The sequence below is a fragment of the Gallus gallus genome, chromosome W, assembly GCF_016699485.2.
Source record: "Gallus gallus isolate bGalGal1 chromosome W, bGalGal1.mat.broiler.GRCg7b, whole genome shotgun sequence".
NCBI classification, from domain to species: domain Eukaryota; kingdom Metazoa; phylum Chordata; class Aves; order Galliformes; family Phasianidae; genus Gallus; species Gallus gallus.
Window position 1 is genome coordinate 4,306,344 of NC_052571.1, and position 27,817 is coordinate 4,334,160.

The window sequence follows — 27,817 nt, forward strand, 5'->3', positions numbered from 1 at the left end:
GGGCATCCCGCACCACGTTATGCAAAGGGCCATCGGATCAGTGCGGGCGGATGGAGATAAATATATAATTCCATTTTTTTCCCCTCCCGGAGCGACGCGCTGTCTAGACGCCCACGTGATGGGGCTGCGCACACGGAGGCGGGGGAGGGGAGGGGCCCCAACGCGCACACACCACCGCTTCCCCCCCCCCCCCCCCCCCCAAAAAAAATAAAAAAGGCAACGACTGAGACGGCGGTGCGGGGAGCGAGAAAAAAAAAAAAAAAAAAAAGAAAAATGGGGGGGGGGAGGAGAAGGTGGAGAAGGAAAAGTAATGAAAATAATCAAGAAAATCCCGAGCGGCTGCATGTGAGGGGGAGGGGGTGTCGCGGCCGGTCTTTATTCCGCGCTCCGTTCTCTCCTTCGCAGTGACGAAGTGGTGCGGGGACATCAGGAGGCGGCGTACGGGCGGAGCGCAGAAGGGGCTCCGCGGAGACACGCGATGTTGTTCCGCTCCGCGGGATCGCGACGAACCCGCCGAAACCGCTCCGCACGTAGGGCCGCCGGGCTTTTTTTTTTATTTTTAACTCCCCTTCTTTTTGTCTCGCCCTTCTCCCTTTTTTCGCCCCTCTCCCCCTCCTAGCGCGGTGCGTTGATGGGAGCTGCGGCCCCCGGCAGCCCCAGGACTCCCCCCGGCTCTGTGCCCTGCATCCGCGCAGGGCCGCACCCCCCCGTGCGATATGCCTCAGAGCCGCGCTCTCAAACCGAGCTGATTTCTCCCATTTTTCTTTTTTTTCTTTTTCTAAATGAGAACGGCACCCTCGGGCTTTTCTCTTCCCCTCCCCCCCGCACATTTTTTTTTCTTTTCATCTCGCGCAGCGCGGGTATCTCTTGTGCTGTTCACCCCTCTCTCTCCCACCTAAGTAAAGCGCTGTAAAACTGCGCCGCTTTCTACCATTTTCCTTTTTTTTCCTTCTCTTTTTCCTCTCTTTTTTTTTTTTCTACCCTCGAGCTCTCCCCTTATCTCCTCGCTTTCTTTTTTTTCATTTCACCTCACAGCCGCGGTCACCCCTTGTGCTGCCCACTCTCCTCCCCCTCCAAGCAAAGCACTGTAAAACTGCTCTGTCATTCTTTTTTCCTTTTTTATTTTAAAGGCGAGTAGCACCATCCCGCCGGGCGGTTTCCCCCCGCTCTTTCTTATTTTCACCACGCGCGAGCAGCTCTCACGTTGCGCAAACCCTCCCCTCCCCTCCCCCCCCCCCCCCCCCCCCCCCAGTCATCAAAGTGCGGAGCCTGGCGCATGCCCCATCCCGGCCGGCCGGCCCCCCGGCCCCCCCCCCGCTTGTCGCTGCCCCCCACCTCGCCCCGGCTGCCGGCCCCTTTATGTTCGGCGCTCACCATGCCCGTGTCGTAGCCGGGTGCCCCTCCTCACGTCCCGCATGCTCAGGACCAAACGCTCTCTTCTCGTCCGACGGCTCTGGCGGAGCCGCGCACCCGGCGGTGGAGAGGAGGAGACGGGCGACGGCGGAGCGCCGGTCGAGTCGCGGCTGCACTTATGCGGCGGGGGGGGGCCGGGGGTGCTGCCCGGCCAAACTCCCTCGCGGGGGCGGCCGGGGGGCGGCGGAGGGTGAACTGAAGGCTCTGACCTACGCTGTGCTGAAGCGCTGCAAGGAGCGGCAGCTGGAGGAGCTGCTGCGCGCCGTCGAGTCCCGCGGGGCGGCCCGCACCCCATGCGTGTTGCTACCGGCACGTAGCGAAGCGCGGTTGGGCGCGCAGCGGGACGCGCTGCCCACGCTGCTGTGCCGTGTGTTCCGCTGGCCCGAGCTACGGCACGGCGCGCCCCTCAAGCGGCTCCGCGACTGCTGCCAGACCGACGACGCAGCGACTACCGAGTTCGTCTGCTGCAACCCGCACCACCTCAGCCGCCTCTGCGAGCTCGGTACGGAGCGGGGGTGGGTATGATGGGGTGGGGATGGAGATCGAGGTAGGGATTTGGGGCTGGGGTATGGGAGTCAGGGATGGATGTGGGGAATGGGGATAGGGTCAGGGATGAAGGTGGAAATGGAAACGTGGGGATGGAGTTTGGGATGTAGGAACGGAGTCAGGGATGTAACTGTCTTCCCCCCAACAAAAAAATAATAGTTCTTAATCCTCAAAAACTTTGAGATGTGGAGATGGAGGGATGAGGATATACGAATGGGGTCGAGGATGCAACCAACTTGTTTCGCCTAAAAAAATTCCCACCCCCAAACCCTTTGCATACATCCTTTTTAAAACAACAACAAAAAAATCATAATTTCGATGGGGGGAAGGGGCAGCCGTCGGGGCCGAGCGCCGCTGCCGGATTCGATGCTACTTCCCCCGGCCGCGCGCTCCCTGCAGACGCGCGGCAGCGCCTGCGCCAGCGCCACTTTGTTTACCCGACGGCCACCCCGTCCCGCCCGGCGCCGGGAATGCCACTATCGCAGTGCCTATCGCTCTGTTTGTTCTTTCTCATGGCTCTGCCTTCATTTTCTCGGGACTTTTCTCGTTGCAGAGTCGCCCCCTCCGCCCTACTCCAGGTATCCCATGGATTTCCTCAAGCCGATGGGTGAGTGCAACTTCTGCATGCCATGAAATGGGGGGAAAGGGGGGAAAATGAGTTGAAAGTGGGGGAAAACATTAAAAATGGGGAAAACAGCTATTTTTGATTAAAAATATTGCATTGCCTTTGCCACCCTGATGGCTTTGGGGCTGCTGTGGGACCTTGGCTGCCCCCCCAGGCAATGGGGAGGGAAGAATTTGGGATCTGGAGTGATGGCCACAGCTCGCGATGAGATGTGATGCATGGGCTGGGGGAGATGTGTGGGGCTGCAGGGGGCCTAATCCCGTACTGTCAGCTTGGGAAAAATGAGGAAAAGTTGGGAGGGGTGTTAGGAAAACAGGACTTTTTTGGTGCCAAGAGGAACCCCATTTGGGGTTGACACCAGCAATTCTGCATTAGCTCCTGCTTGGCAGCACGTGGGGCTGAGGTGGGGAGGATTGAAAATGGCTTTGGCCCCCAGGCTCCCCCCATGACCCCACATCCCCATGTCTCCCATCCCCAAAGATGAGTGGGGCTGGTGCACTGCTCAGTGCCCCCATGGTGATGCCCCTTGGCCGAGTGAATCCGAGATGCTTTTTTGGATCGCAGCACTGGGTTTTTATGATTTTTGCCTACAATTTTTAGTTTTTTTTTTTCTGTCAGAAGATCAGTTTTCCTACAGTCACTGCTCTGCACTTTTCAGGCTTGGTTGATGAAGTCAGGATGAGCCACATGGAAGTGACTGGAATTGGCCTTTTCATTTTTTATTGTTTTCTTAGAAAATGAATGGAGGAAGCCCCAGTGCTGTGGTGACCTGGGTCCTGTGGTGGGATCTCATCCTACCCCATAGCACCGCTAGGTTTTCTGCTCTGCAAACCCCTAGGAGCAGTGCAAAGCCACAGGGAAAGGAGCACTGCTGTTGGGTTGCAGAGTGTGAGATGTTTTACTGTGGAGTGAAAAAATACAAGGGAAAAGCGAGTGGATTAATGGAAGGAGGGGATGGGGAGAGGCTCAGCATCCCACGCCCTGAGGTCTCCAGGATTTGTGGTTTGGGGACAAAGCGGCATTATTTCACCCAGATAAGGGGGTGCTTCCCACAAAAGTATGTGATATTTGGGCTTGTTCCTTTGTAACCTTTGTTTCTCCCTATCCACGGGATGGAATCTGCTCTGCAGAGGACTCTGTCCTGATGGACAAAAGGGTTAATGTCTGCCAGAGATGCTGGGATCAATTCATTAGCAGGGTTGAACCGTCCCATCTGCCTCTGCCAGGGCTTCTCTCTCAGCAGTCCAGCAACTTATTTATTCATTAGCAAGTGTTGACATAAGGTAGCAAAATGTATGTAAACAGTGAAGCTGCAGAGCAGAAATGTGCTATTTTGAAAGGAAAAGCAATGCGGATTGGCCAATAGGAAGTGATTAACACTGCCAATCGGAAGCATGGTGGCAACTGGATTACTCATCAAAAAGCCCTCTTTTTTTTTTTTTTTTTTCCCCTTTTGAAAGAAAAGCTCATTTGGCAGTTGAACTGTGACTGCTGGGTGAGTGGAGCTCGCAGTGTGTTGGTGCAGGTGACTGGGGCTTCCTCTGCAGCTCAGCTTGCACCAAGCCATGGGATTTTGTGTCCTAGCATCCATCTGTCCCTTCTATGCTCTGCAGTTGTTGAGTTTTTTGGGTTAGGTTAGTAAGGGACTGCGTGGCAGTGGGGGTAGTGCAATGCCCTCAACCTGGTGCATCTTTGGATGCAGCACAGGACCTTGGGTTGGAGCGGTGCCCTCATTGATTATTGGATAAACTGGATATTAGATATCCATTGGGCATTGGATAGAAGTAGTATTGTCCATGGAGCTGGGAACATGCTTCCAACATTTCTCCATTGTAGAATCACTGAGGTTGGAAAGACCTCTGAGGTCAAGTCTGGTCATCAACCCACCCCCACCATGCCTTCTCATAGAGTCATTAAGGCTGGAAAGACCTCCAAGGTCATCAAGTCCAACCATACCATATAACAGTGATGGAAATATGGAGCTCTGTGTGAACCAACATGGGTTCTGGTTCTCCAGTACGTTGTGGGATTATCATGTTCTCGAAGGTGGTGAAGGTTCAGAGGGACTATGTCATTAGCTTGAGGAAAGTGGGAGTGGAGCCGATGTGTTGGCTTTGTTGGGTTGGATTCGATGTCCATTCACCTTGGGGTTGGCCTAGGTGATCTTTCAACCCAAACCATTCTTTACTTCTCAATGGCTTTGCATAGAGCACAAGTTGTGTTGGGAGCAAGATGGGCAGTGGTGCCCCCAAATAATCAAAATCCAATGTCCCCCAGTAATCCAATACTCTGTCCCATCCCTGTGTGGGACAGGAGCTGCTGACATTTTGGCAGTGCCCTCCCATGGCTTTGATACATGCAGGAGCTAGAGGTTGGGTAACCTCTCGGAAGCAGCTGACACCTTGCAAGGTTGGGAGCTGAGAGCTGTAAAGCAGTGATGAAGGGATGTTGTGCCTTTCCCCTGTGTGTTTTGTAGTGTTTTGGGAGGCTCCAAGTCTGTCTCATCAGGGACCTTTAGGATGATCCTACATGTAGGCAGCATCTGCAATCCATGCAGCTGAAGTTGTCTTGGGGACACAGTACGGGGAATCTTCTGTCTGGATTGGAAAGTGTTAAATAAAAGAAAATAGCAAATTTCTTCAAAGAATAGAAAATACTTCAAGGCATTTAGAGTGTATACAGTGTTTCACAAGTAAGTCCATTTCCTGTCCCCTCAATTGTTTTCATTGTGATTAAGTGTATCCTGTTAAACTGTACATTCCTGTGAGGGCTGCAACTTTATTCTGATAAAAGGAGGTTATGCACACGTTTTTTTTATTTCATTGAGATTTCAGGGATGAAGTCTGGAAAAGTGACTTATCAGTAGGAAGAGAACTATCTGGGCTCTCCTGGTGGTGGCCCTTGCTTTGAGATAGAACACTAAGTAAAGGGATGTTGTTAGGGACATCACCCTGATGAAGCCAAATTCCTCCAGCAGCCTGTTAAGGGACTGGATGATCTCTGAGGGCCCTTCCAATCCAACATTTTGTGATTCGATGAACTGAGGGTTTGGGTGAACTTGGTGGATCTTTTTTATTGTCTTCCACACCCCTCAGGTGTGGCATGTTCTTGGGATTGTGTCCCCTGTGGCTGTGACCAAAAAGCCGTAGGGACAGGGGACCAGTGTTGGCTTCTGACTGTTGCCACCTGGAGCAGGGGGAGCAGATGCTTGCATGGCTGGGGACGAAGAGGTCCAAAGGCCTGGGAATGGAGAGGTAATCAGCACAGAGCCAGTGATTATGCACAGTGCAGAGCCTTGATTGAGGTGATGAGTTAGAGTGGATGCCTCTTGATGAACTGCTGTGTCTGTGCAGCCAATTAGTAATTGCTTCCTGTTGAACACTCTGAAATGTGCACGCTGCTTGCAGCATTGCTTAGAGTCTGCAAAGTAATGCATGTACACTGATTCCTTCTTCTTTCCCTCCTCTACAGCAGGTTGTCCAGACTCTGTGCCTTCCTCCACTGAAACAGGGGGGACTAATTGTCTAGCCCCTGGGGGGCTCTCAGGTAAGACATCTCTCCTTGACTCTACTCCATTGTCTCCACCCATTTCCTGTTGGGTCCCTTGGCCAAGGGTTTTGAGGATGTGTGTCGTTGGAAAAAGCATGCTTCAAGGGAGAATTTGGTTTAATTTAATGTACAGAGTATGTGTTGTAATGCCAGGGAAAGCTGTCTGTCCCCAGAAGTTGGTGTTTCCTTTGGATTCCAGCCTTATGCCCCATTGATTTCAGAGCAAGGTGTGTTGGAAGTCTGAATGGTGTTGCTGCTGCTTTGGTCAGGTGCATGTGTTTTTGGAGCAGTGTGGTGGTCCCGTGCAGAAAGGAATGGTGTCCTTTGGCTGGCAGCGGTAGCGCTGCTGTCCCATCCCTGGGACAAGAACCATACCTGGGCACTGCCTTGGGCTTTGCTTGTTAGAGTTACCAGCACCCAACATTTCATGCATCTTTGCAGAGTATTGCATTTCTCTCAAAAATTTGTATTTCCCCATTTCCCACCTCCTTCAGCTTGTAGGTGTCATCACAGCATGTATTTTTTCGAATGGTTTCCTCTGCCTTCCTTGCTTTTTCCCACTGTGCAGATCCTCCAGCACCCCATTTCACTCCCAGATCTGTGTCTGTATGTTGACCCTGCCAGGATGAAAGCAGCCATGTGTGCTCACCAAGTGTCTGACACGGTGTACCTGCATGTCCTCATGGTGTTGGAAGGTGCTTCCTTTGTCAGGATGTCGCCCTGATTTATGATTTGTGGAGCACTGACACAGAGCATTGCCCTGAGATGGAATTCCAGAAATATGTTGGCATGCATGAGGCTGCACCGGTCCCTCTCTCCAGGAATGGTGTTTGGTGTGGATGTCTTTAAGCAAGCTCTGTTTTTCTTTGGGTGTAATGTATACCCCAGCTGTTATTTGAGAGGGGAGCATATTGTTTGTCCAAGGGCCCTAATGAGAATTAATCAAATGGAGGGGGAGAGGAAATGGAGCAATTTGTTGCTGCATATTTTCTTTTTTAACATCGGGTTTTTCTTTTTTTTGTCATCAGAGCCTCTGGCTTTAGGGAAGAAAAAAGGGACTGGAAAAAGAAAGGAGATGAGAAGCAAAAAAAACCACACACAATAAGGATGTTTAGATGCTGTATGGGAACTGTTGAATCATGGCCTGAACCTCTGATTGATCAGCTGAGGCAAGCACTGAGTCAGCTCTGGGAGCACAGGTGAAGGCAATTCACCTGTGTGACCAGAAGGGGTGGAGCGTGGTTCCACCTCTCCTAGACCCCATTTAAGGGCTGACTGCCACTGGGGAAGGATCTCTTTTTGGAGGTTGCTCTTTGTGGTGTTTTTGTGAGCCTACAACACTGGTGAGAGCTTTCATTTATTTGTAATTATCTTTTCCATTGTGATGATCTTACTAAGTCTAACTTCTCTGTGTATTTATTGATCATCCAATACTTTGCAACATCTGTATTCTTATTGACCTTACAGATGCTTTTGCTTTGGTTGTTGTTTTTTTTTTCCTTTTTTTTCCTGAAATTTACCCATTGTGGAGGGAAGGAGAGAGCTCAGTTCCACAGGGTATCACATGAAATAAGCAGAGGAAGCACTTGCTTTTAGTAGGGGGCTTTCTGCAAGGGCTGGCGATTGATAACATCTTGTCTGGCTGCTCTATGTTGAAGGGAAGGAGGGAGTTGGGCCTGGGCTGCAGGAAATCACCTGGTATGCTCCCCAGGGCTGGGAGGGGCTGCAATGAACAAACCCCAAAAAGAAGGTTCCTTCTCCCTGCCTGAAGTGCAATCTTTTTTTTTTTTATTCCATGTGATTAGATTTTTTTTTTTTTTAATCAAAGGCTTCCTCCCCCTAAAAAGCCTGGAAACAGGCTCTTTGATGATCATTGCTCACTCTTTTCCCTTCACAAATGTAACTGTAGCCATTGAGCTTAATGAGGAGCTGATAGGAGAGTTGACTCCTGGAGAGATATGGTTAGCTACACAGGCCATGAAACAAAGATGAGTGCCTTGATGTGAAAGAGTACTTGTTTTGCATTTACTCTGATTTACAGGCATCTCTGCTCTGCACACAGAAATGCAGTGCTGAAAATTCCCAACTAGAGGGCTGAAGTCAAGAAAGGAAAATAAACACAATTTGCAGCAATTCTCAAAAGCCAATTTACTCTTTTTTTTTTTCTGACATGTTTAAGTTAGCACATGGATGTCCAACCTTTTGGCTTGCCTGGGCCACATTAAATGAAGAGGAATTGTATAGGGCTGCATCTACAAAGATTGCTCTGAAAGCAATGCCTCCTAACTATTTCAATGAAAACTACAACACATACAAAGAGCACAACAGCGCTATTTGATAGAGCAAATTCTCAGCCACAAAACACGCTTTTTCAACACGGTTGCCACCATTAGCTCTGCATTTCCACCAGCAATGGACAAGAGCCTGCATGCTGTGCTCACTCATAACAGTCTGCCCCAGTGAAGGTGACCCACTGTTGCTGTTGCCACTGCTGAAACACACTGCCCACTGCTTCACTGTGCTCACACCCACTGTTTGGTCTCCATAAACATTCAGTAAGCATTGGTAAATGTCAGTGGGTGCCATTTTTTTTCCTCCATGGAAAAATTCAATGACACACCTTTGCTGCATATACACTTCCATGTCAGATGCCATTCTGTCAGACTGCTACTCTTCTGTCATCTGTCACGTGGCAACGACATGTAATGAGATATTGGTGGGAAGGTTCAACCTCTACTGCCATACCATCAATATCTGGCTTTGATGCTGTGGGCCAACATAATAAAACAAGAGTCATTACTTTCAGAGCAGTCCTCGCAAAACATATGCAATCACTAATATATAACTAATAAAACTTTTTAATTTTAAGTATTTTTCTTAAAACATTAGAAAAAAGAGAGGAAAAAGCCATAAAACTAGTGGGATGTTTGACATTGTTTTTGTGAAACTAACATACTAGTCAGGTTTGATGGCAGTGATAGAAATTCTCAGTGATGTCTCAAGTTGCTCATCAGAGATTTTTGATGAAATTTTACTCCTTCTGTAGATCCTTCTTGAAAATCATTGTTCAAAATGTGTGTACTGCGAAAAAGAGATGACATAAAAAGGTGTGATTGTGAAGTGAAGGTTATTTTTCTCTACTAAGATAAGGATTATGAAAGTCCAGCAAAGAGCCGTGATCAGATTTTTCAGCTGAATATCTGATTGCAACTCTATACATTCTATATGAAAATTTGCAAGTCATGTATTAACGGAAAATGGTCTTGCAAATGTAAGTTGATGGGGTTTATTTTTTTTGCAACCTTGAAACCCCAAGCTGTGTGGTGCAGTAAACATGCCCAAGGGATGGGATGCCATCCAGAGAGACCCAAATAGGCTGAGCAGTGGGCCCAGGAGAACCTCATGAGGTTCAACAAATCCAAGTGCAACATCTTGCACCTGAGTCGTGGCAACCCCTACAGAGTTGGGCAACCCTTGCAGCCCAGAAAGCCAACTATATTTTGGGCTGCATCAAAAGCAGCGTGGCTAGCAGGGTGAGGGAGGTGGCCTCTACTCTGTGCTGGTGAGATCTCACTTGGAATACTGCATCCAGATGTGGAGTTCTCGGTATAGGAGAGAAATAGACCTTCTGGAGCACATCCAGAGGAGGGCTACAAAAATGATCCAAGGGATGGAACACTTCTCCTACAAGGACCAACTGAAAGAGCTGGGGCTGTTCAGCCTGAAGAAAAGGCTCCAAGGTGACCTGAGAACAGCCTTTCAGTACCTAAAGGGGGGCTGTAAGAAAGAAGGGGACAGTCTGTTGTGATGGGACAAGAGGATATGGTTTCAAACTTAAAGAGGGGTGATTTAGGTTGAATAAAAGGAAAAAGTCTTTTCCAGTGAGGGTAGTGACGCACTGCAACAGGTTGCCCTGAGAGGTGGTGGATGCCCCATCTCTGGAGACTTTCAAGGTCAGACTGGAGGGAGTTCTGAGCAACCTGATAGAGCTGTGGATGTCCTTGTTCATTGCAGGGAAGTTGGACTAGATGACCTTTAAAGGTCCCTTCCAACTTTAAGGATTCTATGATTATATTTTCAGATTCCTTTATCAAAACGGAAAGCACAGCTGCATATTCTTCAGTTTAGCCAATGTATCAACATGCATACAGTTATTGGCCATCACTTGAGTCAGCACTGCACAGCACTGCCCTCTCCATGCCCTGCTTTCAGTTGACACACTGTTAATAGTGCACTGACAGTTTAGCTGTTGCTGAGCAATGGGTGCATGCCCATGGCCCCTCTGCAGGGAAGAGCTGCTGTCTTTATAGCATGGAGAGGAGGTGGGCCACGTTGCCAGCCGTGCTGGGCTGCATGCAGCCCCTGGGACATGAGTTGGACATGCCTGAGTGAGCAGAAGTGGGTATTTGAAGGGGGCATTAAGGAGTCAGGGCTCATTTGGAGCTCTTCAAGGTAGTTGCGGGTTGCAGATTCCCTGTGGAGAAACTCATGCTCCTCTGTTCTTGAACATCCCAGAGTTTGGGACTGCCTTACAATGAGGGGGCTTTAAGAAAAGCAATGAAACTCCATTTCTGTGGGTTTGAAAGCTGAGCCAGGAGGGATGTGGTGGAGGGATGCAGCTTTGCAGCATCATGGGTGCATGGACCAGCTGGGTACCAGTTGCATACCAAACTGGGTATCACTTGGGTACCAGTGATGGGAAGCAAACGGGTGGCCACATGCAGAATTGCAAAGGGATGGGTGAAATGCTTGGGGTGCCCTCCTACAAGGTGGAGTTGTGTTTTCATGTTGTCAGTGGCAGTGTGGAAGGGGACAGAGTGCTAGCGGTGGGGACAATGGGAGGGGACATGGGGGAGGGGGGAAAAGAGGGGAAAAAAAAAGGGTGGAGATGAAGTTAGTTCCAGAGGTTAGAACCAGAGAAGAGAGCCTGTGCAGGGTGTGTGCGCGCGGTATAGCTGGGTGTTGAGCAGCGTCAGCACGTTGTCCCATGGCACAGCCCTGGCTGTCCCACTCTCCAGCCCTTGTCCCTCAATTTGCTGCCTTGTACGGGATTTCATAGAATCATAGAATTTTTAGAGTTGGAAGCCTGTGAAGGCCATCTAGTCCTAAATCTACCCTCCCTGAGCTTGAAGCCATTTCCCCTTGTTCTGTTGCCACAGACCCTGCTAAGGAGTCTGTCCTCTTCTTTCCTGTAGCTCTCCTTTAGATACTGAAAGGCTGCTCTCAGGTCTCCTTGGAGCCTTCTCTTCTTCAGGCTGAACAGCTCCAGCTCTCAGCCTGCCCTTGTAGGAGAGGTGTTCCAACCCTTGGATCATTTTTGTGACCCTTCTCTGGATGTGCTCCAATAGGTCTATGTCTCTCTTGTACTGAGGACTCCACATCTGGACGCAGTACTCCAGGTGAGGCCTCACCAGTGCAGAGTAGAAGGACAGTATCACCTCCCTTGACCTGCTGGCCATGCTTCTTTTAATGCAGTCCAGGATACGGTTGGCTTTCTGGGCTGTGAAGGCACATTGCTGGCTCATGTCCAGCTTCCCATCCACGAATACCTGGGGGTCTTTTTCAGCAGAGCAGCGTTCAACCCTTTCATCCCCCAACTTGTATTGGCAGTTGTCACAGAGTTATCTCTAGATCTGAGTCTGTGACAGGGGCAAAACAAACAAACAAAAAACCCGGCAACGATCTGAGGAGGAACGGTAATTTAGTGAATCCAACAAAATCAAACAAAATGAGAGAGAATAGAGTACCCACAATACGAAATCTTACGCTAGTAGACTGCAGGGGAAGCACATGCTTTTCTCTGTGGCAGAGAGAGAGGGAGAGCGGCTGGTGTCCTGCCAGGAGCTCCACCTTTATTCCTCTGCCCACCAGGTCCTCTGGGAATGCCGCTCCTCCCCTCCCATCCGAGGGACCCAAAATGCCCAAAAAAGGCAGTCCACAGAACCAGAACATTAACTCTTTAACTCCCACTGTTTTACATGATATTCTGATGTGGAATACCGACAACAAAAATCACAAAACCACAACAGTAGTGGATGTTGCCTCGACCCAGGTGCAAGACCTTGAACTTGGATTTGTTGAACCTCATGAGGTTCACCTGGGCCCACTGCTCAAGCCTGTCTAGGTCCCCCTGGTGTGTTGACCGCACCCCACAGCTTGGTGTCATCAGCAAACTTGCTGAGGGTGCACTCGACCCCACTGTCAGTGTCACTGATGAAGATATTAGAGTACTGGCCCCAGCACCGACCCCTGGGGAACATCACTCATCACCAATCTCCATCCAGACATTGAGCCATTGACCACCACTCTCTGTACTCAATCCTGCAGCCAGTTCTTCATCCATCGAACAGTCCACCCATCAAATTCATATCTTTCCAATTTGGAGAGAAGGATGTTGTGGGGTACCACGTCAAAGGTTTTACTGAAGTTGAGATAGATGACATCAGTGGTTCTTCCCTTGTCTGTTGATGCAGTGGCACCGTCATAAAAGGTCACTAGGCTTGTCAAGAAGGATTTGCCCTTGGTGAAGCCATGCTGGTTCTCCTGTATCACCTCCCTGCCTTCCATGTGCTTTAGCATAGCTTCCAGGAGGATCTGTTCTATGGTCTTCCCCAGCACAGAGGTGAGACTGACAGGTTGGTAGTTCCCAGGGTCATCTTTTTTACCTTTAAAAATGGTTATGATGTTACCTTTTTTCTAGTCACCAGGGACTTCACCTGATCGCCACGAGTTTTGAAATATCATAGAGAGTGGCTTGGTAACCACATTAGCCAATTCCCTCAGGACTCTGGGATGCATCTCATCAGGACCCATAGACTTGTAGACGTCCACGTTCCTCAGGTGGTCACGAACCTGATCTTCACTTACAGTGGGAAGGACGTTGCTTCCCCAGTCCCCTCTTACCAAACCAAACATTTGAGGGCTGTGTGGCGAGCAGTTATCAGGAAAGATGGAAGCAAAAAAGTTGTTAAGTACCTCAGCCTTCTCCTTGTCTGTTGTTACCAGCTTGCCTGTGTCACTAACAAGTCTGGGTACGCCCTCCTGGACTTTCCTCTTCTGGTTGAGGCACCTATAGAAGCCTTTCTTGTTCTTTTTGGCATCCCTAGCCAAGTTCAGTTCAAGTTGGGCCTTGGCTTTCCTGACGCCATCCCTACACAGGCTAGTGGCTTCCTTATACTATTCCCACGATACCTGTCCCTGTTTCCACTGCCTGTTGATTTTCTTCTTGTTCTCCTGTTTGACCAGCAGTTCCCGGTTCAGCCACACAGGTCTCGTCTTCCTTTCCTGACTTGCTACACCTGGGGATGGAGAGCTCTCACACCCTGAATAAAGTCTCTAATTTAAGGATCTGCCAGCTCTGCTCTGCACCCTTGCACATGAGTACAGTTTCCCAGTGTGTTTTGTTGACTGACTCCCTGAAGAGCTGGAAGTTAGCTTTCCTAAAGTTTAGCTTCCTAATTTTACTCTTCACCTGTCTCATGTCCCTCTGAAGCATGAACTCAACCGTAGCATGGTCGCTACAGCCCAGGCAGCCTCCAATCCTAATGTCACCGATCAGTTCATTTACATTGGTGAGCAACCGGTCCATTGGTGCATCCCCCCTGGTGGGGCCATCAATTACTTGACTCAGGAAGTTATCCTCAATGCATTCCAGGAGCCTCCTGGATTGCCTACAGCTCGCTGTGCTACTTTTCTGGCAGATGTCTGGATGGTTGAAGTCCTTCAGCAGGACGGGTGCTTGTGATTGCAACGCCTCCTGTAGCTGGATTTAGAAAGCCTCATTGTCAGGCTCTGACTGATCGAATGGCCCTGTCTTTATTTTTTTTCTTCTTATTTTTATCGGTGGTTCTTGCATTGCCCCACCAGGATGGTTGTTCTAGATGGTCTTTAGTATCCCTTCCAACCCAAAGCCATTCTGAGTGCTCCCAGCCCTTTGTCTCCTTGACTTGAAGTAAAAATATCCCTCTGGAGATAAAAATAATTCCTGCAAATAGGAGACAGAGGTTGGCTCTTCCTGGATTTGGAGCTTGCTCCCAGCAAATGGGTTTGGTTAGGACTCTGCTTCCAAACAGAGCATGTGGGAGTGGCTCTGGGGGATGTGATGGACACAATTCCCTGAGCAGCTGAAAACCCAACGGGATGGTCCCAGCACAGGGATGGGCTCTCCATGGAATGTTGGAGGAGATGGGGAAGGACCTGTGGAGGTTGAATGTCGGGAGCAGGCTTCACGTGGTCTGATGGACGTTTCCTTCAGATCTGCTTTGTCCTGACAGCACATAGCTGAGTGACATTTCATTATGGGATGATTGGAAGGCCTGGAATGTTGCACTATGCCTCTGATCCCTGCTGGTATCTGCTATCAGGGACCAGCAGCTTGCCCAGATCCGCAGCTATCCACCAGCAGTCCCGTGTGGCTCCGGTTCCCTCTTCCACCTCCCCCAGCACAGGGTTTATAACCTCCAGCGAAATGCCTTTATTTGCAAATGGGCATCCTATTATAATCTGAAATTGAGACATCTTCCTGTGCAGCTTGGGTTATATATTTGTCCGAGGATAAACAATTGCTTGGGAATATATATTTTTTTAATTTTCATTTTAGGTCACTTTTTCTTGGCTTCTTTGTAAGCTTATGTCCTCCTTTTAATTTTTTTTTTTGTCACATCCAACGCTGCACAAAGCTGCAGCCTTCCTGCAGAGTGTGGCCCCATGCCGTAGAGTCGGTGCCCCAACTGCACCGGGGGGGTTTTATGGGGCACACAACCTGTGGGAGTCCAAATTGAAATCAGCACTCATTAGGTGGTGGCTTTGAACTGTTCTGGATCAGTGGGGTGTTGGAGACATAGTAAGTATAGTGGAAATGGGTCAATAGTTGGACTTGATGGTCTTAGAGAGGTCTTTGCCAACCTCAATGATTCTATGATTAGGATGCTCTCTGAGATGTTCTCCCAGGATGGATTAAAACCCAAAAGATGGCAGCACATTGCTCCATCCTGCTTCCCAGCTGCAGTCCATTTTGAGATTTTCCCAACCAAACATGATTCTGTGATTCTATGTGGCTTTGGGGCCATTGAGTTTTCTCCTGCAATCTGGAGCTTTTTAGGGGAAGAAGGAGGGTAGAAAGGTGGATTTGGAAGTGTAGAGCTGAGGAAGGGTGTGTATCTGCACTGGCAAGCAACTGAAATTGCTCTCTGCTTGCAAAGTAAAATGTCCCAGTGAGTGGCGGAACTTCAGTCATTGGAGACACTGAAACTGAGACAGGACACAAACACTTGTACAGGGCCAGAGCCATTCCATCCCCGCTGTCTGCGTGCAGGTATCAGTTACACTATGGGAACAGTGACATTAACCCCATACACTGACCTGCCATGGGTCACTGGGATGCCACTTCCAAACTCCAGCACTGCAGTCATGGTGGTGGAGTGTGCATAACAAATATAGAGGCACAGGGATGTGTTGGGGTCCCCAAATCCTCCCTTTGGCATGAGGCAGACATTGGGAGCCAGGCCCTGTGCAGTGCCAGCCCCTAGCAGATTGAATGGCCCACACTGCAGCCTGGCCGCCTGCCCACTGTCACAAAAGGGCTTCCTTCCCAGTTTATTTTCAGTGCTGGGATATTATTAACTGCTGAGGCATGGTCTCCGTTTTAGCGTTGGCATGCAAATAAAAAAAAACACTGAATGTGCAGCCTTCTTGTCCAAATCCCAGTGGTTTGTCCTTCAATGGCCGCTGGCTGCTCCTTAGGAATAGGGTGGCACGGGAAAGGTGATCTGATCCAACGTTCTCTCCCATTGCTTTTTGCTATTTTCACCTCTTTTTGAGTCTCCATTGAAATGCGTGATGATAACTTTAACCCTGTTAATGAACATGAAACATTGGGACAGGACAGGAAATTACATCAGGCTTTAGGTGAAAAGAGCCAAGAAAGGAAAAAAAAAAAAAAAAAGAAATGCAAGAAAACAGTGTTATTAGAGAAGGGAAGAAAGTGCCAAAGAGGAGGAGAAAGGAGAGAGAAGCAGAGTAGGGATGCAGCCCTACAGAGCCCAGCTTGCAGCCTGAGCACTCTCCGTTGAAAAATATTTTACTAGTGGGGTCACCTCTGCCTGAACGCTCCACCTGGCCACGTACCTCAGTGCACTGAGGGATCATTTCATGACTTCTCTCAGCTTCCTTCTCCAAATGGTGAGGCCAAGCGCTTGGCTTGGAGGTGCATTTTGGTTTGGCTGCTCAGCTCTCTAAACTGGTCCCCACCCAGTGTCATTATCTTGGTTTTAACTTGCAAAAAATAAAAAAAAAAAAATAGAGAGGGAGAAGCTTGGTAAGAGCTGGCTCAGCCCTTTTCTACCCTTCTAACCTCACTGAGTTGAATCCATCATGGTTCCAGGTTCCCAAGTTGTGACCATGGGGTTGGAGGATGTTGGAGTGAACCTGGGGATGGAGATGAGCTCCTTCCCTTAGGCCCCTCATTCCGCTGGTTGACAGAGTTAACAGCTCATTTCTTGCCTATTTTTCCCTTTTCTCCTTCATCTCCTCTCCCAGTTTCTGAACCCCACTGTCCATTTTTCCCCATTTTCTCCTCAGTCTCTTCTGCTTTCACAACCCCAATGTCCCATCACTCTCCCAGCTCATGAGTACCCATAACCACCTTAGGGATGGAGTGGGGCATCCAGCATGAGCCACATCAACTCTTTTCTTGAAAGTCCCTATTTCTGGAGGTGTTTGAGAACCGTGGAGATGTGGCACTTGGGGATATGGTCAGTAGGTGTGGTGGGGGTGGGCTTGGGGATCTTGGAGGTCTTTTCCAACCTTCATGATTCTGTGACTCTATGACTTTTAATGACTTTTTAGTGTGAAGCACAGCCCCTCATGATTTTCCTAGACATTCCCTTTGTGCTGGGCAGGTGGGAAGGCAGATTTCTGCCTGAAATGAATCACTCTGTTGAGCCATTGGAGCATTGTTGCAAGTACATCCGTAGTTGTGTACATAATAAGGGAACCAAAGTCGATGAATAGTAATTTTATTTCTGCATAGATTTTGTTTCTAGGGATGCCAATGCTGATTCAATGAGTGCTTGCTCATGGCAGTGTGCCTTGCAGCCACATGGCTCCATGGGACAGAGCCACCCCATATCCCATCACCTCCATCCCAAACCTCATTTTTAAGGCTGAGAATGCAGATTTCAGGGAGGTGGGGGAAGTCCAAACACCCTTTTCTTTTACAACTGGAGGAATTGGCTCACACACGGTTGACTCATAGTGGTGGAACCAATGGCACTGCCTTTGGGATGCTACAAATTCCCAGGATGTGCTGCTCCGTATGGAAGCCCTATAGGGTTGCTGCACCCTCAATTTTTTGGAACAGAGCAAAGGGCTAACCCCATGAAGCCATCCTGCAAGCAGGAATTGGATAGCAGCAGTTCTATTTGAAAAAGGAGCGGGGAGCTGAGGGATTCATTTTCTTTGGTGAAAGCCAAGCTGAGACGCTGGAGCTCATGAGAAGGAACAAACCCATTAATCTTCATGCCCAGAGCCCCGTGGGTTCGCTGCACTTTGTCACAGCCCCACAAGAGCCAGAGTGGAAAATGTTGTGGTGTCACTGCCGTCACCTGCAGCTTGTGGGACAGGCTGGGGAGTTGGCACAGTGCATGGGAGCAGAGCTGGGATGTGGGGACAGGTGGCCTCGTTGCCACCGTGCTGCTAGGCAAAGCCACCTCCAGCACAGAGCAAGCAGATGTTGGGGTTCTTCACCTGGGAGCAAGCAACTTTGGGGGTTTTTCACTCCTGTGTACTCTATGGCTTGAGACAAGCCACTGGCCCAATCTCTCGCAGAATGGGTGTGCCAGCTCCGCCACAGCACTGGGAGGGTAAATTACTTAATGAACATAATACTGTCTCTAATTGTTCTGCATTATTAATCCTGAGCAAAATGAGCAGTGTGGGGAGGGCTGCACAGCCAGGCAGCTCCCACCTTGTCAACTCCAGCCTAGAGGCCTTCATTGGCCCTTGGGCTCTTGGTTGGCCAATTTGGGGGCTCTGGGCTGGTTCGTCTGTCTGTCCATCCATCTGTCTCCATGCCCCAGCCCCACTGAGCGCCAGGGCTTTTCCACATGCTCCTAGGAGCTTTCATGATTAGATTACGGAGGCAGACAGCAGTAATCATTAACTTGCTCTGTCTGCATGCTGTCTCCAGTCTGGCGCAGTGCGCTTTTCCCCCGTCACAAGGCCCTGGCCCCGCGGCGGCAATGAGGCTGTAAAGCCAGCTGGTAAGAATGAGGGAGGAGAGGGCTGCTCTGCAACAGATCCGGGAGTGGAATGTATTGTCAGGAATGCAGTAAATGCTCCAAGTGCCAACCCCGCTCTACCGTTTTCATAATGGTTACGCAGTGGGGCCAGCAGGGGCACAGCAGCGTGAAAAGGACTTTTGTTCCACGTTTCCATGTTTTGCAGAAGCCTTTCCCTGCCCTCTAGGAAGGAATGTGGAGCAGGGTGGGTGGTGGGCTTTTAAAAAAAATTATTATTATTATTTTTTAGGGAAATATCTGTTTTCACTCTTGCTATAACTTTGGGGAGATCTGCAGGTCAGCATGCTGCAGGGAGGGGATTTTTTCATGATTGCAATGGGAAGCCGTGTGTGTGTGTGTGTGTGTGTGTGTGTGGAATGCACTCAAGATCAGATCCCAGCACAAATCTGAGTGTTGGGTATATATGTGGAAATAGTGCCTCACTCTGCTCTGGGTTTAGGAAGGTCTTTACAACCCTTCTAGAGTGCAACCCACATAGCTCTGTGTTGTCAGAAGGGGGATGACACTTGGGGAGCCCTCACATCCCCATGCTCCAGCACGCTGCTGGGACCGAATTCCCCAATTTGTGCTTCAGGGTTGGATTGATGGTGATGGGTTGGGGTTGGACTGGGTGATCTTAGTGGCTTTTTCCAATCTTAATGATTCTGTGATCTGGAAGGGCTGAGGGCTGCATTTGGGAGGACCATGACCTGCCATGGCTTTGATGGCCATGATTTATGCCTGTGCTGGAAGGGTGACAGGCAAGGTGCTGTCACCAAGGTGGGAGTTTTGACAAGCTCAGGGCTGGTTTGCCTAGTTGGAAGCCAGGAGCTCTTTGTCTGCTGGTTTCTCCTTTCTCTGAAGGTCTCTGGGTTGGGTTGAGGTGCAGAAGGGGTATTCTCTGATGGATCCAGGCAGGGAGATGTTGGCTCACTGACAGGATCTGGGGCCAGCACCACCCCCCAATAGTTGGCGTTTAAGAAACGTGGAGATGTGGCACTTAGGGATGGGTTGGAGTTGGGCTTGGAGATCTTGGAGGTCTTTTCCAACCTCAGTGATTCTGTGATCATTGGGGCTTGCTGAAATCTTCCAGAATGACATTAAAATGAGTTCATACTGGCTCATATGGAATGCCCAGCTGGAGCATCTCAGAGTCTTTGGGATACAGTGGGGACACATGGTATAAATGGGGTCTTGGGAGGAGATTGGCTTAAACCCCCTTGGAAACCACCTCCCATCCCAGAGGGGTGTCCCTATCCCCATGGAGGGCCTTTTCCTTCCCACTCCATCCAAGCATGGCGCAGCATGGCACAGGAGGAAGAGGGATTTTGAGAAAAAAGAACAAAGTTTCCCACACCTTTGAGGGGTGCAGCAGGAGAGGCAAATAAAGAAGGTTCTTTAAATTAAAACTTCAAAAGTAATTAGACTCACTGTATACTAAATAACAGCAAAGAGGCCCATTTACTGTAAATATTATGAATGGATTTGGCTGCCTCCTCCATCTCCACCCTTCCTCTAAGGCTTTTCTCTGAGCTGAGTTGAAATTTGGATTTCAGACAGTGCACTACTCTATAATTTGCATGGCTGATGAGGCCCCAAACCTGGTGCAGAGGAAGCTGGAGTCAGCTGGCTCCACTCTAACCATTGCAGATGGCAGACAGGCACTTCTGGGGTGTGCATGGGGATTTTTTCCCCTTGTGCTGCATCAGGCTCAGCCCAGTGGCTTGGAAAGAAAATGGGCACAAAGAAAGATTCTTCTCGGGTAATTTTTTAATTGATTAATCACTGTAATTAGACAGTAGCAATGACTAATAGGATGTTTGTGAATCAGATTTCTGGGTTGGTGGATTCCATGAACCCAGCAGTTTCACTTGGATTCTTTCTTTGCTGTCCCCTCTGTCCCATCAGTGTGTATAAAGGGTTTGTTTTCTTACTTTTATGCCTTGCATTAAGCCCCAAGGGTCAGAGCCAGGTTCCAGCTGGACACTCCCTTAGAAGAAGGGTAGCCCAAGGTGCCACCATGCTGGGCTGGAAACCATCAGGGATATCCTCAGGGAGCACATCTCCTCTTCCTACCATCCAACCCCACCTCATTTCTGTCCTGATTTCACAAAGGGATTTTTGCTGTGAAGGCACTGGAAAATCTTGCTCGCGTCCCCATGGAATGCTTGGATATGGAGTCCCCATGGGATATAGAGCAGAACACTCCCATTAATGCATTGCACGCCGCTAAATGGAACTCAGCCAAAGCCCTATTTGGAAACACTGGGAAATCCCAGACTCCATCCCACTTCTGTGAACAAAAGTCATGGATGTGGATTTTTACTCAAGATTGACTTATTTTGCTGAGATCAAGGAGCCATTAAAGCAGTTGGGTGGGCAATTCACTAATAAATTAATCATCTTAAGGCTCTTTAGCCGGCATGGTTGCTGTATAGGTTGGGTAATAAGAGCTTCCTAATTAGAGAGGGACACAAATGTAAGGTCTAGCCTGTCAATCCATGGATTAAGGGTTCCCTAAGCACCCAATGACATGATGGGCTGGAATGGATCCTAAAGGGATGTGAGGGTCTACAGTGTGAATAACCCACAGATTAAGGGCTCCCGAAGCATGTGTTGGTATGACCAACTGTCACAGCATTTTGAGGCTTCAACATAGTCCCTTGAGTGGGAGCATCCCTGGGGGGTTATTGCTGTGCAGTGGAACACATGAAGATCGCTAAATTTGCCTTTCAGAAACCACCCTGGCCATCAAAAGCAAGGGAGCTGAGATAGAAAAGGACTGGGGCAAATGTTCCCCTGCACAGTGTCTGCCCACAAGCTCCAGGAAAGGCACAAAGACCCTTTTCTACAGTAGACCATGTCCTTTAATTTGGATTTCTCTTTGCTTTTGCAAGGCATACCTGGAAATCTGGCTTTGAAGGATTTTTCTAGACTTTTGGGTTTTTTTTCATTTGTTTGTTCCCCTGCCCAAGGACCTTGTGAATGACCTGAGAGATTAGGAGAGAAGGGACATTGTCCTGTTTTGTGCCCATTTCCCTTGGCTTTGATTAGCTCTGGGCATGCTCAGTGCTCTCCGTACCTTGCTTCAATTCCTGGTGACTCCTTGAAGAACTCAGCCAAATTCATCCCTTCTCCATCCCTTCCATCTTGGTTGGGTGTCTCCATTCCTTTCATCTCAGAGAGCAGCAGAAGATGGGGGGCACAGCACAGTCCCCAGCTCACCAATGCCACTTGAAGTCAGCAAAGGGGGATTACCGGGTGTGACGCACTGAGCTTGCTCTCAGCCTCAGCCCTGGACAGACAACACGTTGTGCTGACACCAGCCTAGCCCTTTCTTTTTCTTTTTTTTTAAGCAGATGTCCTCTGTGTGTGCTGACAAAGGAGGAGGGGCTTTTGTTTCATCTGGTCTCAACGCTCTGTGCACATGTTAATTAATTTATCTGCTGCCAGTTCATTCCCATTAGGATATGATCATGGGTATGGGGCCACCACCTGGCCACTGTGGTAAAAGTGAACAAAAAAACTTTTGTACAAATATATTAACAGAAAGTGGAGGGCTAGGGAGAGTCTCCATCCTTTACTAGATGCAGTGGGGAATGTGACCACTGAGGATAAGGAAAAGGCTAAGATTCTCAATGCATACTTTACATTCATCTTTAAAAGTCAGACTAGTTATCCTCAGGGTACTCTACCCCCTGACCTGGAAGTCTGGGAAGAGGAGCAGAATAAACCCCCCACGATTCAGGTGGAAACAGTCAGAGACCTACTACTCCATCTGGACTGCCACAAGTCCATGGGGCCAGATGGGATCCACCCGAGGGTGCTGAGGGAGCTGACACCCCTGTTCCTGTTGGGATATGTTCTTGGGTCTGGGGCTACCACCTACCCATTCCCATTGGGATGTTGGTCATGGGTATGGGGTCACCACTGTGAGTGGTTGGGCGAGGGTACTCCAAAATGGGCAGCCCATTGCTCCCATATCAAGGTTGGTGTTTGGTGGGAAATCCCAGTCCAGGCATTCCAGAGGAATGCGGTAGAAGAGGGGGTGTTGTGGTAGGAAGAGCATGGGCAGACCCTTCCGGGCAAAGCTCTCCAGCTATGTCAGTCTCTGCAGTTCAAACACTTCTGCAGTTGGGTAGTGTAATTGATGCGTATTCATAATATCACTGGGAAAAGATCCAATTAGAGGTATTTAAAGGCCTAATCAGGAGTGGTGGTATTCCCAATTCCAGATTGCAGTGATGGTGCAGATAGCTCATGACAGAGCAGTGTGTGCTCCTCACACTGTTTTCTTTAGTAGTCACTTGATTACAGGAAAACCTTTAGCTATGTCAAAACAAAACAAAGCAAAACAAAAGATCCCCTTCCCACCTACCCCCCTCTGTTTTCTGTGAACTTGGCACTGGGACAAAGCTAAGAGCTGGAAACCTACTGAGACTTTGGCTTCTCTGCCTCTGGGCTGCAAAAGTTGCTTTAAATTCCACCAGAAACCTGAAATGAGCTGAGATGTCTCAGTTCTTCCTCAATGAAAAAGAACTTTTTCTTATTCCTTTTCCATTATTTATTTGTTCTTCCCAATAAGTTTGCACAATGCCCTCAGTCTTGTTGGGCCCCCAGGCAGTTGTCGTGCAACCATAGAAAATAATAATAAACCACCAATAGCAGTGAATGAAGGGGGGCTTAATAATGAAATAAGGGCATGTATGTTTCCAGCACTGAGCAGCAGCATTGTTTGCTGGGATGTGGGAGTGCTCAGAGCTTGCTGGGACTCCTCCAAGCATTTAGGAAGGGATGTGTGTGCTCTGAGGAGCTCATAAAAAACATGGGTTTAACTCAATACAGGAATCCCGAAGAGTTGCTCAGCTGTTGGTGTTCTGGTTGTGAAGCAGCCCTGGTGACCTGCGAGTTGCAAATTTCCCAGGATTTAGGTTTTTGTGCTGCAAATTTTCCAGGATTTTTTTTTTGGGGGGGGGGGGGGGGCACAATTTTCCCAGGGTCTGTGTTTTTGGGTGGGTTTGCAGTAGGGTTCACTGCTGATATAGGGTCAGGTCCCAGCCATGGCACTGGTTTCCTTGCAGGAGGTGGCATGGGACCATGAGATGAACTCAGTGTGGCACCTTGGGGTCTTTGAATCATAGGATCATTAAGGTTGGAAAAGACCTCCAAGATCCCCAAGCCCAACCCACCCCACCATGCCCACTGACCATGTCTCCAAGTGCCACATCTCCACAGTTCTTGACCACCTCCAGGGCCATTCCCACATCTTGCTATGCCTGTGGGCATTGCCACAGAACAGAGCCTTTTGGGGAACAAATGTCCACCTCCATTTGCAGCATCTCTGAATCACTTTTTCTTCCTTTCCTGTGACCTCCTCTCCTGCCCTGGTGATGCCATTGGCTTTTCCCACTCATTTTCACCACTGGTGTCAAAAAAGGAGGGGAGCAGGGAGGTCCCAGCAGTGGTGAAAAGCGGCACTGGTGGGGCTGGCAGGGGTCCTGGCCCTTGTGTAATTCCCATGGCCATTGGAGCAGACACCCAGCCAACAGCGGAGCCCATAGGTGGAAGGTACTGTGCTGTATTTATACCGCACAGTCCAGAATCCCAGATTACCCAAGCCTTGTCCATGAGGTCTGCTCACCCCATGCCATTGAAAACCTGAGTGGGATTCATTCATGAGCTCCAGCCCTCCACAGAGTTCTATTCATACATCACCTAGGCAGTTGGCTTCTGCTTTTTTTTTTGTTTGTTTGTTTTGTTTTAATGTAATTAAATACCTCTTTGTACATTGCACAGAGCCACTTGTTAAGGGGTCTTTACAAACACAAGCACAAACACAGGGTGAAAAAGGCCTTTTTGCCCTTCCCTGCCCTCCTTCTTAAAGGGATGCTTTTATGTTAAAGAAAATAAGCAGAGGTATTTCAGTGGGGTCCAATGGCTGCTGCAAAATTTCCTCCACTGCTGTAAAGCAGAACGTGTGAGCTGCAGGCACCGGTGGCTGCACTGACTGGGAGAGGGGGGTTGCTTTTTATTTTTATTTTATTTTTACAAACTAGCTTTACTTTCCTGAATCTTTAAGCAAACAGTGAGTTAAACCATCTTTAAAAAATGTTAAAAAAAACAAACAAACCTCTCTGCACATGCATGCAGAGAGCAGTTTTGCCCAAGCATTGTGGTATGGGGGGGGGGGGGGGGGGGGGCAGGCAGTGGCCACCCCCTGCTCTGGGACTGCTTTTGAACAATTGATTTTTTTTCCCACCCTCATCCCAGCCCATTTATTTACTTGGGCAAAACTCCCAAAACCAGCAGGGTGACTGTGACAGGGAGGGTACAACAGTGCTTGCATCACTCCACATTACTCTTTTTTTAGGGAGGAAAAACACACTCCCCAGAGTGTTTCTCACTGCACACCCCTCGGGACACCCTCCTTTTGGGCTGTGAGCCCCCATTGCCATAAGTGTTGTGCCCTGCTCTGGGGCTCCCTCCAGCAACTGCAGAAATCTGTTCCTTGCTGGCACTGAAATGAGGAAATGAAGTGTGCAGCTGCAGTGCTGGGGCTGCAATGTTGTTTTTTTTTTTAAGAGTACAGTACTGCAATTTGAGAAAAATGCCCTTGCTGGAGGAGCAGGGTTATTCATAGCAAAAAGTATAGGGAAAAAATGCAGAAACTACTAAAAATAGTGAAATTAAGGCAGAGGGGTGCAGGGCTGGGGTGCTGCTGGGTTCCCCTGTGTGTGGGCCATTCCTACAGTGCTAATAATCCCACTGGATTTTGGTATTTTTTAAATGCAATTACAGAGATGAATGGTTCCCAGATTCCAACATGCCTGCAAAGGCTGAGAGGGATAATGGAGAAACACCGGGTGTGGATTCTGCATCAAGGAAAGGGATTTGGTGCTGCTCAGCCTCCCTGGCCCCTTTCCCCCCGTGTTATAACCCCACTCGAGAGGAAGGAGTGGAGATAAGGGCGAAGGGATCTAAGTTCTGGGCGCTTTTTGTGGCTTTTGGGACCATTTTTCTTAAATGTTTCTTACATTGTTTCGGGCTTCTACCTCACTGCCATCCATTTGGCCTGGGCCTCCCTCACCTGGCCCTATAAAAACCCCAAAGTGGGGCAGCCGAGCACTGGGGTGATGTCCTGTGGGCTCCTTTTGGAACTAAACCTCATTTTATCACACTGACTATGCACAATGGATGATTTGTTTATGGAGATGGGTTGTAGGGTGTTTGGTTGAAATCATTACAGAATGGTGGAACCACAGAATGGGGACCTTAAAGTTCATAGAACCAGCAAATGGTTGGGTTGGAAGGGACCTTGAAGATCACAGAATCATTGAATGGCTGAGTTGGAGGGACCTCATAGATTGGTTGGGGTAGGTTGAGTTGGACGAGACCTTAAAGACCCTTAAATTCCAACCCCCTGCCGTGGGTAGTGCCACGGGCACCTCCAGCGTGCTGAGGGTGTCAGGGTGTGTGTGGAAAACATCATGAAGAGATGGACCTCATGATGTTGCATCGCTTTTGGATCATGATACCCCCACAGTCCTCAGTTTCTCCTTATCCTTTTTTTCTCCCCCTATAGATTCTCAAGTTATTCAGGAGCCAGGGGATCGCTCACACTGGTGCGTGGTGGCTTACTGGGAAGAGAAGATGCGTGTGGGTCGGCTGTACTCTGTCCAAGAGCCCTCCTTGGATATCTTCTATGATCTACCTCAGGGGAATGGCTTCTGCCTTGGACAGCTCAACTCGGACAACAAAAGCCAGCTGGTGCAGAAGGTGCGCAGCAAGATCGGGTATGGCATCCAGCTCACCAAGGAGGTGGATGGCGTGTGGGTCTACAACCGCAGCAGCTACCCCATCTTCATCAAGTCGGCCACACTAGACAACCCCGACTCCAGGATGTTGCTGGTGCACAAAGTGTTCCCTGGTTTTTCCATCAAGGCTTTTGATTACGAGAAGGCATACAGCCTGCAGAGGCCAAATGACCACGAGTTCATGCAGCAGCCATGGGCCGGATTTACCATGCAGATCAGCTTTGTGAAGGGCTGGGGCCAATGCTATACCAGGCAGTTCATCAGCAGCTGCCCGTGCTGGTTGGAGGTTATTTTTAATGACCAATGACATGAGACAGAGCAGACTCATAACATTTATATTACTTTGCTGCTATTACTTCTGTCTGAGTGCTTGCTTTTCGTGCAACCTTTTTGTTCTTGTTTTGTTTTGTTTGTTGTCATTTCCCATTTTAAGAAATAGCTTATGGAAAGATTTTCACCCAGGTATTTTAATAAATAGATCTATTTTTTAAAAGTGTGAATGACCAGTAACTCAGAAGGGCAAGTAAAGGGCAGAGTGGGAGCAGACTGCATACAATAACCATTTCCCACTTCCAAAAGTATTATCCTATGTGGTGGATGGGTTGGGAGCCACTTGCTCTTGGATAGCGTGATGGGATCCCCTTATTTTTCACACTCTCCAGTCCCAGTGCTGGTGGTACCCAACCAACACCCCTCTCCGGCAGTGCTAATCCAATGTAGCCACCACCAATGGTGCACAAACTTCCCACCAGATCTTATCCCACCCGTGTAGTTTTTGTCATTGAGTTTTGTTATTGAGTGGTTGTTGTTGGGTTTGCGTCTTGTCCCTGTGTCCATCCTGTACGCTGTCCATCCATACGCTCATCCTTCCACCATTTTATCATCATGGATTGGTACAAGGGGAGAAAACAATGGTGAAGAAACCATGCGTGGCTCATGCTTTGCAATTGGAGCTGAGATACAACATGACATAAGCCTGAAAAAAAAACAACCCACAAAGCAAAACAAAACAAAAACAAATGGAGAAGAAAAAGTGTTGAGAATAGTTGAGTCTGTCAGAACCTGTTGAATTAAGTTATCCTGGTACAATTGTATCTGGAGATGCCATTATGCTTTCTTTTCTTCTTGAATTCATACACACGTATGATACTTTTACATTGTTCTTAGCTCAATGAGCATGTTTAGAACTTAAGCTATTTTTCTAAATACAGAGGTTTAAATGAACAAGAGAGCATTCACATCGGAACTTTGGCATTGTAGTGCTTTGGAAAGAAAACACAAAAAAGGAGTCCTTAAAAACCTGAGATTTATTAAAGAAAAAACTGCATTTTATGTTATATATAAATATATTATTACTTGTAAATACAAAGATGTTTTATAAGCATCATTATTTATGTAATGTGCAATGTGTATAAATGAGAAAAATAAGAAAAGATGCACTTTGCTTTAATATAAATGCAAATCACAAATGCCAAAGTAAAAAAGAACAACCATGAGATTGGTGTTTTTTTCTATGGGTGTTCTTATCCAGATGAATGTTTTTTTTCTAAAGGAGTTTATGTTCCATGAAAAAAATAAAAAAATACACTTGA

General features: G+C 48.5%; 1 protein-coding gene across 1 annotated transcript; it reads left to right on the plus strand.

Moving 5' to 3' along the window:
* The first annotated feature begins 1,320 nt into the window (after positions 1-1,320).
* SMAD7B (TGF-beta signal pathway antagonist Smad7) lies at positions 1,321-27,817 on the plus strand. Its single transcript, NM_001159663.2, is given in 5 exon segments — positions 1,321-1,538; positions 1,540-1,915; positions 2,513-2,566; positions 6,056-6,130; positions 25,994-27,817. Coding segments are annotated over 5 exon segments (1,167 nt in total). The 5' UTR covers positions 1,321-1,415; the 3' UTR covers positions 26,533-27,817.